At 41.4% G+C, this 16,897-nt stretch overlaps 2 protein-coding genes across 2 annotated transcripts; both read right to left on the bottom strand.

Moving 5' to 3' along the window:
- Nucleotides 1-1,769: 1,769 nt before the first annotated feature.
- Nucleotides 1,770-4,568, bottom strand: LOC125549571 (wall-associated receptor kinase 1). Its single transcript, XM_048712951.2, has 3 exons — nucleotides 3,520-4,568; nucleotides 3,245-3,403; nucleotides 1,770-2,986 (listed from the first exon to the last, which is right to left on the bottom strand). Exons 1-3 carry the CDS (start codon nucleotides 4,511-4,513, stop codon nucleotides 1,989-1,991), a joined length of 2,151 nt encoding a protein of 716 aa, XP_048568908.1. The 5' UTR covers nucleotides 4,514-4,568; the 3' UTR covers nucleotides 1,770-1,988.
- Nucleotides 4,569-11,180: 6,612 nt separating this feature from the next.
- On the bottom strand, nucleotides 11,181-13,747 carry LOC147982554 (uncharacterized). The gene is made up of 2 exons (XM_087516343.1): nucleotides 13,734-13,747; nucleotides 11,181-11,619 (listed from the first exon to the last, which is right to left on the bottom strand). The coding sequence occupies exons 1-2, from the start codon at nucleotides 13,745-13,747 to the stop codon at nucleotides 11,181-11,183; spliced, it is 453 nt and encodes a 150-aa protein (XP_087372469.1).
- Between the last annotated feature and the right edge of the window lie 3,150 nt (nucleotides 13,748-16,897).

The following is a 16,897-nucleotide window of genomic DNA, read 5'->3' as shown; positions in this document are numbered from 1 at the left end:
GGTTTTTGTAGCAAAATACACATGAGGTTGCACCATGTTAGAAAACATTTGCATCGCCACAGAAAATTAGAATCGAGCTCATCCATGACAATTGTTGACACACCGTCGGCACTAGACCTGATGACCCCATACTGATTTCTTCTGTTACTTCATCTTCCCTTGTGCTCGCCAGCATAACAGAAGCTATGTCTTCCTATAACTGAAACCCATGGGCCGGCAACGCATCTCATGACCTTTATTTTGGGGGTGGCGAGGAGAGAAGGGTGATGGTCTAATGGAGAAGAGGGAAGTCGGTGATGACGACAATGCAAAGGCCCGTGAGCGATGGAGATGGTGTGTGCATGAGACATGATTGGGGGTGACGGGCAGTGAAGAGAGAGTGGGCGATGGTCTGATGGAGCTAGCTGCGAACGGAGGGGAGGCAGCTAGCTGCGATATGGTTTCGCTGCTTTGACTTGTGGCTATAACATGGATGCTCTATTTATCTTCCAGCTCGGCACGGTCATTTTCTAGTGCTGACAAGATCAAGTCAACCGGTGGTCGTGTGGCAACGTAAATACAGTAACAAGTTGTTTTAGTAGGATGGTTGCTATTGTAATTCACTCTTTTCTTTTTAAAAACTTTTTGCCCTTTCTCAGGGATCATTTATATCTCGCATTTCCTAAGTCAGATTTCGCTCTCCCGTGACAACCATCATGGACCGGACCTAAACTACTAGTAACGCTCTCGGCGGTTTAGTGTGACAAGATCGAAATGGTCACTTTCTTTTTTAACTAGGTTGAGCAGCTGTTGGTACGCCTTCATACGCTTTGCTTGCATTTTTCTATTAATGTACTTCGGGTGTAAAATAAAAAAGACTGTTCAGGTACATTAAAAAAGCTTCCAAGTATTTTTCAAAATTGGAACCCGTCACTCGTGTACAGTTCAAATTCAAACCTTTCCTCTATCTAACCTAGATACCAACAATCAAACCTATTTTGTACGAAGAGTACCTCTTTTATCACATGATTGACTCATCGATAAAAGTTCACTTTATAACCGCTGGCTCCTGAAGAAGAAACTGGTGCCGTCCTGCATGAATCATAGAATTATTGTCGTGGTTTTAGTTAAAACCACGTCACCAAAACATTCACCAGCTTCCACCCGAAAGCACGACACCAAAACAAAAGCTTCAGCCATCTCTACTCCACTGAGGCCCAAGAGCAAACAGATGGCATTGGGAGGCAATGAGTGGTGGCTGGTGGATATGATTTCTATACTATACACCTGCTTACAACTGGGTCCACAAGCGGGGTTGCGAGTGCTAAAAAACAAGCGGGGTTGTGCGTGCTCAAAAGGAAAACAAGGGGGGGGGGGGGGGGGGGGGGTCTGCTGGTTGCAATATTCAAACTGAATTTATTGTACATATTTTTCTGGGAACTAGTTTGTTGTATGTATATGAGTGGAGTGGTTTTTATATGAAAATAAAAAAGAAGAAAATGGTGGTGCTGCTTCCAGAAAATGTGGTGTCATCTTTGCACATGAAGCATTTCAAGACATCATTACCCCAGAGTTCTCCAAATGTATTGAACATGCATATTATGAAGCAACATGGATAGTCTACAATTCCGCCGAGTAATATTTGGTACTCGATTTTCATTCAAAAGGCTAGTAACGAGAAGATCAATTTTATTCAAGCTAATCAACAATATGTTGCGGCTGTCGGATATTCAAGCTTATCAACAATCAGCAGTGACCATTACATTTGAAAAGGCTAATAACAAGAAGATAAATTTTATTAATCCATTGAGTTTCCTTGCCATAAAAACGCCTTTACTCCCAGATCTTACAAATGCGTTCACACAGTTTTCTTAAAACAAAGGCACACCTCCCCTGCTTCTATTTCATGGAAACAGTTCACGAAACTCATGCCTATCTTGTTGAGCAAAGCACACATGTTCTTCATACTAGAATCTAAAAGCATGCAAAGTGTACATTTATATCTCTAACTACACAAGAGATCTCTTCAATGTGAGAAGGCGCTCTGCTACATCCATCATTGCTGGTCTTTCATCCACATCAAGACTAAGACATCCCATGGCAACCCTTGTAATGCTACTAAGAAGCTCCAAATCTCTCGGTTCTTGAAATTTTTTGTCGAACAACTCGGTTGGTATCATCTCTTTTTTCTGAGAATCAAGGAAGTTTCTTAGTAAGCTATTATTATCCAAATATGTAGCCTTCCTCCCACTTACAAGTTCCAATAGTACAACTCCAAAGCTGTAGACATCACTTTTCTCTGTCAGTAGGCCAGTTTGTAGATATGCTGGATCCATGTAAGTCCTGTCGCCAATGACTGTTAAGGTGTGCTCTTTATCTTTTGCAATCAACCTTGATATACCAAAGTCAGATATCTTTGGTACATAATAATCATCCAAGAGTATATTTGCTGGTTTCACATCACCATGTAGAATTGTCTTGCTAGTTTTTGAATGCATGTAAGCAAGACCATCAGCTGATTCTGCAGCAATATTTAGACGTTTATCTAAGTCAAGAGTCACCTCCTTCTTGTCGTCGTCGTTGTTGTTGTGAAGAGTGTCATCGAGGCTGCCTCTGGAGAGGAACTCGTAAACTAGCATCGGCATATCAACTTCCAGGCAACAACCTACGAGCCTAACAATATTCTTGTGGATGACTTGAGATTGAATAATGACTTCGTTTGCAAATTGCTCGTTTGGTGCGATATTGTCCTTAATGGGCTTCTTTACCGCAACTAGTTGATTATCAAGAAAGCCCTTGTAAACTTCACCATAGCAACCCTTGCCTATAAAATTTGTAGTTTTTATAATCTGCTTGAGCTCGTCTCTTGTGTAGATCTTTATAATTTTTGCCTCTTTTAGTGCAGGGCCGCCATTTCTCTCAAAAAATTGTCTCATCTTCTTTTTCTCTCTACGGAGAAGGACGACAAACCCCAAAAGTGCTATGAGAAAAAGACCGCCGGTTGCACCTATATATGGGGAGCAATGCAAAGAAACCACGTTATATACCTTATTATAGATCAAACCATTTAATTTATAGACCTTGTACACAAGTGAACCTTTATGATTATGTGATCAACAAACAGATCGATATATAAGGTCAGTTAGTAAAAACTTGGATCAAACTATGCCGCAATATATAAAGAGAGTCAAACAAATTTGCCAAATCATATGCGTATCCAAATTGGTTCTTTAGATGATAGGTTGAGGGTAATTAACTTGGTTACCTAGTGACAGCTTTGCTGGTAGAGGAAATATATCGGTGCAACGCCCTTGTGTGGCATTGCCCCTGGTTCCGGCAGGGCAGGTGCATTTGTATCCTCCTTGCATGTTCTGGCATATCCCGTGGCAAGGGTACAAATCCGGCCTCTCACACTCGTTAATGTCTACAAATAAGGCATGCATGCATGCACGCAAAGTTGTTAATATAGATAGGTAGATGAATTAATGCCACAGATACTCCTACTAGATGAAGGAATTGATGCAAGGTCTGGTATGTTACCTTGGCAACCAGCAGTTGGTATATAAGGGTTGCCTTCGTACCCGTCCAAGCACCTGCAGATGTACGCATCGGTGTACAACAAGGGGACTTCGACACACCTACTCTTGTCGCTGGTGCACGCATATCCCTTGGGCTCTGGTTGCTGAGGTCGCGGACATGGATGGAAACCGGCCACGAAGTCTAGCACGACGGGCACCCCTCCGGCGTCGTTCCTTCGCAAGAAAACGTCGCCGTCGAGGTCCATGGTCGTGAAGTTGTACCAGGACTTGTCCGCAAGCATGGCGTAGGAGCAACCTCTGGTTCTGTAGTACTCCCTCTCAAGATAGACGTGGACGTTGAAAAAGCCCGGTTTCGGCGGCTCGGGCTGTATGGCGACCTGGCAGCAGCCCAACCCTGAGCACGCCGTCGTGTTCATGCCCTCGGGGAGGTAGACTCCATCGTACGCCTCACAACTTGGACCAAGGGTCTGCCGGGCCTTGGCAGATCTCCCGATGCCCATCAGCACGGTGCTTCCATGTGACAGGAGGAACTTACTCTCATACGGGAATTGCATAGTCATCGTTCTCGCCGCGTTCCACGACAAGTTGAGTGTGCAGTCGTAGCTGAACGGGGCATGCACCACTAGCTTCCCCTCCACCAGGGACACGCCCGAGAGCTCAACAGGCGACGAGGATGAGTTGATAAGCTTATCTGGCTCGGGGATGTGGCTGGTGGAGTAGTAGATTACTTGGGTTCTGGTTTGCGTCCAGCCTAAAGGATTATCAGCGGGAAAGAAGGCGCGGGGGGGATGGAAGGTGTCATTACAGATGATGTGGAAGCCTGGGAGGTAGCAGCCATCCTTGATGCCGAAGGGGTACGGGATGCTCACTTGGCCGCACTTGTCGGGGCACCCCGGTAGCGTGATCGGTGCCGGTGTGCTAGGAGGGTTTTGCTGGCTGGCCACCACCATGATTGTCGCAGGCAAGAGGAGGAGCAGCAGCAGGTAGGTCGTCATGGTGAATTTGTGGTGGTGATATATGGTGTCTGTCGATGATGATGCTATGTGTTTTGTTACACTTACTACTACTAGTATTATATAGTGGTAGAGCAAGTTGGAGAATTCTTCCATGGAGTGGACAGACAAACTGTCTATGGATGCGGTCCTGCAAAGCCTTTCACACGGATGATGGTCAGTCAGTCATCAATGGAGCTCCCACTTACACAGATTCATTAATAGAATAAGGTGCCCATATCAAACTTTATGACTCTTTGGAATCCTGATTCTCTTCCTCCAGAAGAAAAGAAAATAAACATGATTGATTGCGTCCCACAAAAAGAAAAGATAGATACTTTTGCTAAATGTCAAAAAAAAAATCATGCTTTTGCTAAACTTGATACTATCTAGTCTGCCAGGTGCCATCTCATTCAGGAGACCCCGGCTTCTCGGGAGAAGAGTGAATACGAATGCTCAACTTGACAGCAAGAGGTGAACCCAAGTGTGCCAATACTAATATATATTTTCTCTTCAAAAGAATCCTTTTCTGTAGCTGATTGTGCACATCGCTTTCCTCTAAAGCAAGTGGTAGACAATGCAATCCTCCCACACTAATTGAAAACTTGCATCTCCAATCAATCGAATGCTTTTAGGTCTTCACCTAAGTCTTCCGACTTTAAACATGTAAAATTGCAACTTTGTTGAGCACTGGTTAAAAGTACCCCTACTGGACACTGTATTATATGCAATATCACAAACTGTGTGGGCAACCATCAATATGATCTTTATCAAGAGAAACATAGAAAGTACTATACTCGAGATTGGAGAGTCCGTCCATATGCCTAACTTCATCTCGTGCATCAATCATGAAACTAGATGGATACTCCTGCAATTCGTCCATGATCGGCAAACACACAGCCAAACCTAGCCCGTTAGAGCAAACTAATGCCTCAGAATCACAAAATTGTGTTGGGCTGGAAGAGATTGTTACTAGCTGGCATGAAGAATCGGGGGCAGGAGTGAAGGCAGTATTGTTTTCTATGCGAGGCTACAAAAACCACATCAGATCAATGTAGAACTGAACTTCTTTAGCTAGCAGCAGACCTGAATAATGCATTTTAAATATGATGAAAACACGAGCAAGATTTCATGACGTACATAAGTTGGTAACAGTTGGATGAAAATTTGGCCCAGCAATAATTCATTCTTTTTTTCTTGCGATAACTCTTTCTTAACCATGACCTGAGGGTTTTGAGTCGTGACATCACTTAGTTCCCGAGAGAAAAAAAACTATGGACCATAGTTCATGAAAATAAATGAAATGACTTATTTTTGTTGGAATCAATCTAACCGACAACTGAGTGAAAGGTAAGGGGATGTGGTCCACCACACCCCTCACGTGTGTCCTGGTTTCTGTCCTGGTTCTCACAGTGTGTTTGGCACTATTTAGAAAGTGGAATAGGAGTTTAGAGCTGGGAATTGTATTGAGATAAGACGTGGGAAGAGTTGTTTAATTCCATCCTCTGTTTGACACATGATAGGAAATATATGAGGAATTTGGGGAAAACATTAATCCCTTGTTTGGTTTGTGGGAATTGAAGAGGTATTTAGATCAGGAAAGACAACATAAGTTATGATGAAGGGTTAAGATGAATTCACTATAACAATTCCCTTTCAACTCTCACCCTCTCCCCTGTTAATAAAACAATGGGAATTGGAGTCCCAATTCCCATACCCAATGTCTTCTGAATTCTCAAGCCCACTAACCAAATAATAGATGTAAAGTTTTGTACCCCTTCAATTCTCCTTCCCCAACTTGAATTAACCCCAACTAAACAAGCTGTCAGCTCGAGACGGCGGCGGAAAGTCCCGCAAGTGTTCTCTTGAATTTTTCTAGGGTAAAAGGCTTCATATAGGGGAAGGACATCGTCAGTGGACCGCTATTGGCCCCATAAGACACCCTGGCGCGGCTTGGGGCTAGGGCACCCGATGGTTTGTGGGCCCACCAAGGCTCTTCTCTAGTACTTCTTTCTTCTATTATTTTCTATATATTACAAAATAAATACCCAAACATCTCACGTCATTTTGAGCTCTGGAGAATTGCTATCTCTAATGTAGTTTTTTCAGGTCAGAATTACAGCTCCTGGTACTATCCCACTTTCAATGTATCTTGCATTTTAAGAGAGAAAAGGCATTAGAATTGCATCATAATAGGTAATATAACTTCAAAATATAAAAAGTAACAGTAGGCAATCATGATGTAAAATAGACGCATCACTGACATGGGACATCCCCATGGTGTTTGCCTCCTCGACATACATTGTATGGGCTGAAGCAGGCTCCTCGTGCCTGCTACCAACGCTTTGTCCCAATTTTTGAAGCATTGTCTTTCGAGATATGACATCGGATTCCTCCTTGTTCATGCTCCACTGCGACAAGACACAATGTATCTTCTTATCTACATAGATGACATTGTCCTCACGGCATGGACTACCTAGCTTCTACCCCGTGACATCGATCGTCTTCATATGCAGTTCTCGCTCAAGGACATGGGCCCTCTGCACTTCTTCCTCGGCACGAAGGTACGACACATGACTCTAGGCTCCATCCTCTCACATGAGTAGTACGCTACTGAGTTCCTCAAGCTAGTGGGAGTGATTGACTGACCGCCCGCTACCACACTTGCCGACATGAAGCTCGAGGTCTCTGCCTCCACTGGTGCCTTCATCACCAACCGCAGAAACGCCGAAGCTCTTCAGTACCTCACACTCACGCGGTCCAACATCGCTTATGTCGTGCATCAAGTGTGCCTTCACACGCAAGCCCTGCGCTACTCTACTGGGCGATGGTGAAGCACATGCTTGGGTATATTCATGGCACCGCTGCTCACGGCCTTCATCTTCATGCCTCCTCTACACACATCATCATCGGCTACTCTGAAATGAAACCGAGTGGGTTCGGTACCTGGACATGCGGCGCTAGATGTCCCTCTACTGCATCTAGCTTGAGGACTCGGTCGTCTCATGGTCTTCGAAGCGTCAACCAACCTTGTACCCCTCTAGTGCACAGGCGAGTATCGAGCTATCGCTAATGTCGTCGCGGATTGCTGCTGGCTCAGGTAGCTACTCGGTGAACTTCACGACGGTGTGGGCTAGGCCACTGTGGCTTATTGCAACAATGTCTCTGCAGTCTTTCTCTCTGCAAACCCAGATCATTATAAGTGGACCAACCACATCGAGAATGATGTACATCCATGGAAAAGTTTAGCTTGATGCGCTATGTAAACATGTCCTGAACTGTAACACGATCTATATATGAGGACACAAAACAAGCATACATAAACAAGAACTTGCAATAGAACACACCCAACTAATCAGTACACAGCAGCACGCACACCATGCGTCGGTACAATACACAGCAACATGCACACCACGCATCCATTCATATCACGGCACACACAGCATAGACGACGCCCTCGTCAAGCTTCGGTCGCGCACGCTCGCCTTTGTCTATAGCCGCTATCTCCTCGAGCAATAGCAGCGCTGCCTACTCAAACCCCGGCCAAACGGCGCCGACGCTTGCCCTCCTCAAGCCCGGGTCTACGTCGTCCGTGCTCGCCGGCCTAACTCACCGGGCTCGGTGGTTCCCCATATCCGCGAAAATCTCGCGTACGTGCGGAGCCGGATTTTCAGCGAATATTCCAGGAATCTGGCTGTCCATATCCCTTCTCGCCCACGAACCAAACACCTGGTATCCCTCAAAAACTGGGCTATCCTTGTCCTTGCTGGGCTATCCCTGGAACCAAACACATCCCTAGTCCGGTTAGAGCTAAGCTTGAGCTTTGGCCGTATGGTATTAGGAGTTTATGTACAGGACTAGTCGGGGATAGCTTTAAACATGTCTTAGACAAACTAGGTTACCACCAAGGCTTGTGGGTGTACATATGCATACACCCCAGTCCGCGAGATTTGTATCCGACTATGTGAGAACACGCGTGGTAACTGGTACTAGCCACCATAGCTTACGGTTGTTGTTTATTAGTTGTTCCAGCACATTTTTTTTTCTTCTGCGAGAGAGCGCGAAAGTTATAAGAACTTTCCAGCAGCGGGATATTCATTCTAGCACTTTCATGTACTGTAGTGTTTCAGTTTTTCACTACTTTGAAGGCATTTGGAAAATACGAATAAATATTTGAAAAAATGTTTTTTTGAAATTCCAAAATAGCTTAACATGGACATAATTTGGAATTTGGAATATTTTTTGAACATTGTGACCCTTATTTTCGGAAAACTAGAACAAAAAATTTGAAATTCCAAAATAGTTTTTGATAACAAGGACATAATTTGGAATTTTGATTTTTTGAACATTGTGACTCTTATTTTCGGAAAACTATAAAAAAATTGAAATTCCAAAATACTCCCTCTGTTCCTAAATATTTGTCTTTTTAGAGATTTCAAATGGACTACCACATACGGATGTAAATAGACATATTTTAGAGTGTAGATTCACTCATTTTGCTCCGTATGTAGTCACTTGTTGAAATATCTAGAAAGACAAATATTTAGAAACGGAGGGAGTAGTTTTTCAAAACTAGGACAAAATTTGAAATTTCGAATTTTTTGAACATTGTGACTCTTTTCTCAGAAAACTAGAAACAAATAATTTGAATGTGATTTTTATGAAATTCCAAACGTTTTTGCATATGTTTGATTTTTTAAAAAAAATTGATTTTTTTTAAAAGTGATCAAATTGAAACCCTAAAAAAATTAGAAGCGCGATCATTTTGTGAAGTACCCCAATATATTTACAAAATGCAAAAATTGTTGAGTTTGGGAGTGAAATTTTAAAATCAAAACATTTTAGACATTCGAAATTTTTTTTGAGTAATAATGAGTTTTTTTAAATTTACAGATTTTCTTTTTGAATTTATGAGAAAAGGTAAAAAAACCTGATCGTTTTTTGGAATTTGAACTTTTTGTAGAAACCCAAATTTGTTTTTGAAATCTCCAAATATTTCTAAAAAATCCAAACATTTTTGCAAAAGGAAAATTAAGTAAAAATTAAAACAATGAAACACCAAAAATGAAAAAGGGACCAAAAAGATAAAGATAAAACTAAAAAAGAAACCGAATTTGACACAATGAGCTTCACATAAGGTTTTCCGTCGACGTGCGCAGACATTCGTTATTCTTCTTCTTCTACATGACATGGCGGGACTGGGTTGGGCCTTTTTTGCGAGCTCACCTACCTTTTTTTTAATTATTTTGTTGACTGAAAGAAAATGGTTGCTTCGTTTTCCTAAAACGTAAAGGTAAATGATAAAAATCTGACGTCATTGTTTTGGTTGACTGGAACAAATGCGTTCATTTTCATTTGATCTAGTGCACAAATCTTGGTGCACAGCGACGTTGACACATCACCCTCCGGAGACATTCGATCCGAGACACCGTTCGAGCAAACGAGGCAACCCACATCCTCCTCCCTCTCCCATCAAAGCTAAGTTTTCGGCTGTTTCTCTCCCACTTTCTCTCTGCCGCATTCTGGCCAATGATTTAAATAGCGGGCTATGCCATTTAGCGGCGGCTCAGCCAGAAGCTAGGAAAAGCTATAGCAGAGCTAAGCCCATTTAGCATTTTTCATAAATCATGAAGAATTGAAAAAATAAGTATACAAAAAGGCATCATATATAATATATCCCAGATACTTAACATATACAAATGTTCGTACATCAAAACCCAGCACCAATCAGGTGTCCTAATCAGAAAGTTAGTTTTGTATAGCGGCTTAGTGGGCTAATGACTCTGAATTTAGCGGTATAGCGGGAAATAGCTGGCTATTAGCGTCATTTTCAAATTGATGTTAAAAGTGCATTGCTTTAGTGGGAGAGTTCTGAAAGGCTATGCTATAGCCGGCTAGTTAAAACTTTGATTCTGGCAGATCCCCTTTAGATTGATTCCGGCCAGATTTCTTCGGCGAGCTGCGACATCCTGGTCAAGGATCCCAGGTCCAAGATGAGCGGGCCGGCTCAAGGACGGCCTGCTGATTTTTAAAAGGCTACATTATACATGCCAACAGAAATAGCAGGTCGTGAGTGTATCTCGAGGAGCACCCAATCACGTGTTGCACCTAAAGGCTACATTATACATGCCAACAGAAATAGCAGGTCGTGCTAAAGAATCGATGACCAAGAGTGATTAGGTACAGGACAGGCTCCCAAGTCGTACTAGAAAACATTTACCATTGTTTTATTAGTTCAATGAAAGACGCCGATACTCAACTATATGGTTTCTTTTGCATAAAAGGAAAAACTGGAAGATTGTTGATTTTTAAAAGGTGACCTGTCAACAGATCCCGGCAGATTAAAAAATGCAAACTTGACAGATTATTAAGTTATCAAAATCAACAGAGCGATAAACAGAACCACGCCCAAGTTTTCATATCCACAACGAAAAACAAGGCATAACAGAAGCTAATGAAGTGGTATAAACATGGTTGACATGGATATTACCTGAGTTCCAGCACATGAAACAGACAACACAAAATCACAGCATGCCGAACCTCACCAAAAACAGAAAATAGGTTCCGAAGTAACACAGTCTATATAAGAGAAGGACGCAGCCATGCATAAATTCTACAGGCATGACCACCGCAAGCATGTGCACACGACAAAGTAGGAGCCATGATGTGCTTAATTTGATGGGCGTGTATTATATCCAGAGCGGGGGCGTGTGGGGGGCGGGAACATGTAGTCGAGGTAGGGCTTGGGGAGCTCGACGAAGCCCTTGGTGAGGAAGTCGACGCGGATCTTGGCAAGCAGGAAGCGCGAGTTGTCGGGGTTGACCCTCTTCTCCGGCTTCATCTCCTCATCCAGCATCCTCTGCCGCTCCTCCAGCCAGCCTGGCGGGATGACCCCGGTGGGTGGGTGGTCCTCGGCGGTGGAGGTCACGAACCACTTGGCGCAGTGGAAGGTGTCTCTGATGTACTCGTCGTCGAAGCGAACCATGCCTTGGGCGGTCGGGGTCGCGGTGGAGGGGGAGGACTCCCTGATGACCCTGTTGACGGCATCATCGAGCTGACGTGCGTCCAGCACCGCCGCCTCCGGGAAGGTTAGCAGATCGGACTTGATCCTGTCCCACAGCGTAGCCAGGTCGACCGGCGAAGGGAACTCACCGCCCTCGGGAGCATCCTCATCGCCGGAGTCGGAGTCCGTTGCCTTCCTTTTGACGGCCATCGGTGGATGTTTGCGGGTGGGTTGCGGATTGATGTGGCGGCATGCGGGCATGCACGTATAGACACATCTAAGCTAGGTAGGGGTTTCCAACTTTAAAAAAGTAGCTAGGGGTTATTGAACTACTACACATATGCCATACATATTTTTGACTTATCTGGATCTCTGTGACTGACAGAAGCCGTAAAAAATTGTATAATCATTAACAATAAAACAGTTCAAATTATTTTAAGGAAAAAATAGTGGCATTGGTATTACCATTAAAGAGAAATGAAAATATATAAAGAAAAATAAAATGAAAAGTAACAAAACAAATGATGACACAATTTGCACACAATTTACATAGAAATTGGACTTTTCTATAATATGCAAGGACAACTATATTAGTAGAAATTTCACAAAAAGGGGAAATTTCCTAAGAAGGAATGAACTAATGAGACAAAAACAAAAACAAAGTCAAAAGAATGAAGTTTTATATGAAAGAATGAATTAATGGTTTTGGTATTATCCTTTGAGAAGAAATATAATCAAATAAAAACTAAAAAAATCAAAACAACGATATTTTCTAAGGAAGAATGAATTAGTGGCATTGACATTACCCTTTAATAAGAAATAAAATGAAAAACAAAAATTTACACAAACAATGAAACAATTAGCACATAATATACAAAGAAATTGTGCTTTTTATAATATGCAAGAATAAACGTACAATAGTGAAATTTTCACAAAAAGGGAAATTTCCTAAGAAGGGATGAATTATTGAACAAAAAACAAAACCAAAATAATGAAGATTTCTACGAAATGAATGAATTAGTGGTTTTGGTATTACCATTTAAGAAGAAAGAAAATGAAATAAAACTGAAACAAAATCAAAACAAATAAGAAAGAAAATAAGAATAAAAACTAAAACAAACAACGACAAAATTCACACACCACATACAGAAAAATTACGCTTTTTAAAAATACGCAAGAACCAGCATATAATAGAGAAATTTTCGCAAAAGGGAAATTTCGTCAGGAGGGATGCATTAATATAACTTAAACGAAGAATACGCTTTTTGAAAATACGTAAGAACCAGCATATAATATAAAATGAATGAAGATTTCTACGAAAAGAATGAATTAGTGGTATAGGTATTACCCTTTATGAAAAAAGAAAATGAAAAAAAACCCAGAAATAACAGCAAACCTTTGCACTGAATTTGTACTTGTCTGTAGTATGCAAAAATAATCATATACTAGTACAATTTTGATATATATTTTATAATGTTTGTGCGTATATATTTTACATTCACCAACATCACAAAAATACCCACACAAAAAACGCAACTAATAAAGAAAAAGAAAAGAAGAAACAAATAAGAAAAAGAAAAAGAAAGAGGGCTGGGGCGCACATATAATGGCTTTAGCCCGTTTAGGAAGTAACGAAACTAAAAATACACACCAAAACAACTCATACAACAAGTCAAAAGAGCACGAATCTTAAATCAGAATAACAGCCAAAAAAATTGACTAACCCAAATCAAATTTCAGGCGACTTACATTTAGCTAAAGTGAAGAATATTTTACGGGATTGCCAAGTCTCAGTTGACTGACACTTAACCAAGTGTCAGTCGATGCGATATCCGCGAGATTTTACATGAAGAACCATGCAAAATTTTCTTTTTTAATTTTTTTTTCTTTCTTCCATGTTCTGTCACTTGACTGAGACTTTGTTAAGTCATAGTCGACCGAGACCTAGCCACACCTAATATTTTATGTCAGCTAAAAAAGAGGCGTGGCCAAGTAAATAACAGGTAAGCGCTCTTTTGGCGGGTCTACGCGTGGCCGTTGGATTGGGCCTCCTCGCATGGTTGGATCTGCGTCTCAAGAAGTCAACCGTCTCTCCCTCTTTTTTCCTGAATAATATCGTACGTGCACCGTCCTCCGCCCCGCACGTTTAGCGCGGTCGCCGTTCCTGGCCACCATTCTCACCTCCTGTAGCAGATGGCCGCGGCTCGCCGTCACCGCAACGTTGCTCGTTGCATCAACTCCAATTGCATGTCACCGCCGCTCCCCGTAGCCGCAGTGTTGTGCTTGTAGCACCTCCAGTAGTTGACGATGGCAACATAAATTTCACTAACTCCAACAAAATTGGTGGCTGATACGTCTCTAACGTATCTATAATTTATAAAATATTCATGCCATATTTACCTAAATTCTACATGGTTTTGGTGCACTTTTATATTATTTTGATGGACTAACCTATTGACCCAGTACTCAGTGCCAGTGCTAGTTCCATATTTACCTAATCTTTTATGATGTGGATAAAGAAAATAATTCACTCATATATATAAATTTGATATACTGATTTTTTTTCATAAATCTGATCGTGTTTTATCAAGCTGCACATTCTGGCTATAATTTTCTTCTATTATTTTTGCTGTATAGTATAGACTCATGTAGAAAAATTAAATAGGATAACATTCTCTAGAAAAACTACTGTTAGAGAAAACAATGACATGTGCACCACCAAAAAATAACAAGCTATGACGAGTGTGAGTGAGAGAACATTTTACCACTCTAGGCAACAATCAATCATAGTTACATTGATTTAATTCAAAATTGAGATCATGAATTGGAGTAATATGAGAAGACATCGAGCATATGGATCAGTTATGATATGGTAGTAATAAGAATACGGGGGAATGAAAAAATTGAAGTGTAAGAAATAAATATTTACAGTTTCTCTAAAATTCCCAAACATCTTTGTGAACAAAATCAAGGGATGAGAAGGACTCGAATAGCGTCAGTTGGAGAGTAGTATGAGAGATACTTGTTTTGCATTATGGCACACATACCACGATCCTTGTTGTCCTTCACCATCACACATCATTGTAGCTTCCGTTAACCTAATACAAAAAAGAATTGAATTTGCACCAAAGTCAAATCATATTTTCCCAAGATGTAAATGATGTTCATATTATCTATACAATGATGAAGGCAACAACGAATAATATATCAAACTTCATAGAAGAAACCTCCTTTTCACCTTACGCCCAACATGACATCCAACAACACAATAATATTATTACCTAAGAAACCACCAGTGAACCATGGCAATGGAACAACTGATATTTGATGTCCCCTATCTTGCTAACTTAGGTACATGTAGCCTTTGGATCGCTCATCCTTACGCATTGATCGTTTAGTTACCTCCTTTTTCTTCTATGAACTACAATGTCCTTTGCCATGTGTTGGCTAATCTATCATACCATTGAATTAACTATCCTCTCTTGTCCTGGTGCACACACATTTATTATCTCACAAACTAGTCTTCGTTCGTGCTCTTGGAATGTACTATGTGGCCAGGGCCAACCTCCAAAGTGAATCAGTGACCTCTTCGAATTAATCTCTATAAATCCTCGCGCTACCTTATCAAAGAAACAAAATGTACCTTCTTAATGCTAAAAAGTCCTTTCTGCAAGCTTGACTAGATATCACCCGAGATGAGGATATGGCGCAAGATCAACCATAGCATAGAGAAGAAATTGATAGTTCTATCATGGGATTCACCCTAGCTGGACCAAAAGCTCGTAGCTTGCAAGCTTAATGAGCGCTCGATAGTTCGGCTCATTATGCTCGTGGCTTGCTTCTTAATGAACAAAGCCAATTTTCAATTTCAGCTCGTAAATCTTGACGCTCTTAACGAACGAGCTAATGAGTTTCATGAGTAGCTCGCTAAGCTCATTAGTTACAACACAACACATATTTCGTCTACGTGAGAAAATTTTTGTAGCACCTTAGCCAATTTATTCAATCGAATCGACATAGGAGGCAACAAATTAGTGCATTTCCTTTTGTAGTCACCATCTTCATTCTTAAAAATCACATCTACATACTCACATGTAGACTGTAACACATCAGAATCTGTTAACGAGTGCTCACGAGCTTAACGAGCTACAAACGAACCCAGCCGAGCAAGGTTTTCAGCCCGTTAATTTTACCAAGCTCAACGAGCCGAGCTTTAACGAGCATGAGCTTAACGAGCATGAACTTAACGAGCCGAGAAGCTCGTTAATCCACCCCTGGATTCTCGCCAGCCCAGGGGCATCCACCAGAAGAGCCTATGTGGCCGCCGGTGAGGGTCGCAGTGGGGCCTCGATTGCTCCCCTAGTTGTGTGGAGGTTCTGTGCACGCTGAGGTGGTGGCATTGGGTTGGGTGGAGGTGTGGTTGGGGGAGGGGCTACTCTAACGTTTGTCTAGTCTGACCCTTATGGAAGAAAGGAGAAATATTCCAATGTTGAATTAATGACTTCAATTGATAATTATATACAATAAGATAAGCATGAGCAACTTTTCAACTTTTTAATGTTTGCACCGAATGCATACATTAATATAAAAATACTAGCTACATAAAAGAAAGGGCCATCGCCATGAATAAATAACCACATACATCTGCACATTCAATCAACCAAAGAAATTTATAGAATCCTACACCAATATCATGCATCACAGGAAACCGGTTCTCACCTGATGAGCTTGCATTGCTTCATGTTTATCAACCTACAAACTAAAAGGACCCCCAGGTATAACTGAGTAATAGATATCCTAATGTGAAATATAATAACACAATATTTACAATTATCGATTATCTAGATCAAGTCCAATTACAACCTAGTTATATCATTTATTCAACTAGCAAGAACTACTATGCATGAGAAGATATTTCATACGTACGATGGTTTTGCTAGGTTCCCTCGATTAATCAGTCACACGCACTTACACTATTGTTGCTCATATTTCTCTCTCTGCAGCTCGGGCACACGTTTATGTACGCAAGGAGGTAGTTGAGAGGATGAATATGAGTTGTGAATAGTAGACTCATACTACTATTTTTAGGGGGATATGTTCATGTAGAGTGGGTAATGCAGGATATGAACCTACCAAAGTAATAAATTCAGGATCAATAGAGAATTTGTACTCCTTATTAGTAAACAAATGAGAAGTTGCAAATTTATGATCATATTTCATCATTTGGTTCATGCCTTTTTCTTTCAATATAGCCATGAAACCTTCTATGCCACTACGAATATCATAAACAATAAGTTCTCTAATTAACTCCTCGGGAAAAGTCTAACCATCAAGTACATCAAACATCTTAGTTCTAGCAGGAGTACTAGGTGTAGCAGGTGATT

This window comes from Triticum urartu, chromosome 3A (assembly GCF_056163025.1).
Source record: "Triticum urartu cultivar PI428250 chromosome 3A, HENAU_Tu73, whole genome shotgun sequence".
Lineage (NCBI taxonomy): Eukaryota > Viridiplantae > Streptophyta > Magnoliopsida > Poales > Poaceae > Triticum > Triticum urartu.
The sequence above is the reverse complement of the archived record's forward strand: the minus strand, read 5'-3'. Positions and strand labels throughout refer to the sequence as shown.

What these genes read in the sequence shown, in the direction of transcription:
- LOC125549571 (XM_048712951.2), bottom strand. Translation starts at nt 4,513, where the DNA reads ATGACGACCTACCTGCTGCTGCTCCTCCTCTTGCCTGCGACAATCATG. An exon ending in ACCAACTGCTGGTTGCCAAG is followed by an intron (nt 3,404 to 3,519) that starts GTAACATACCAG and finishes CCTTATTTGTAG; the next exon opens with ACATTAACGAGTGTGAGAGG. An exon ending in ACCAGCAAAGCTGTCACTAG is followed by an intron (nt 2,987 to 3,244) that starts GTAACCAAGTTA and finishes CCCCATATATAG; the next exon opens with GTGCAACCGGCGGTCTTTTT.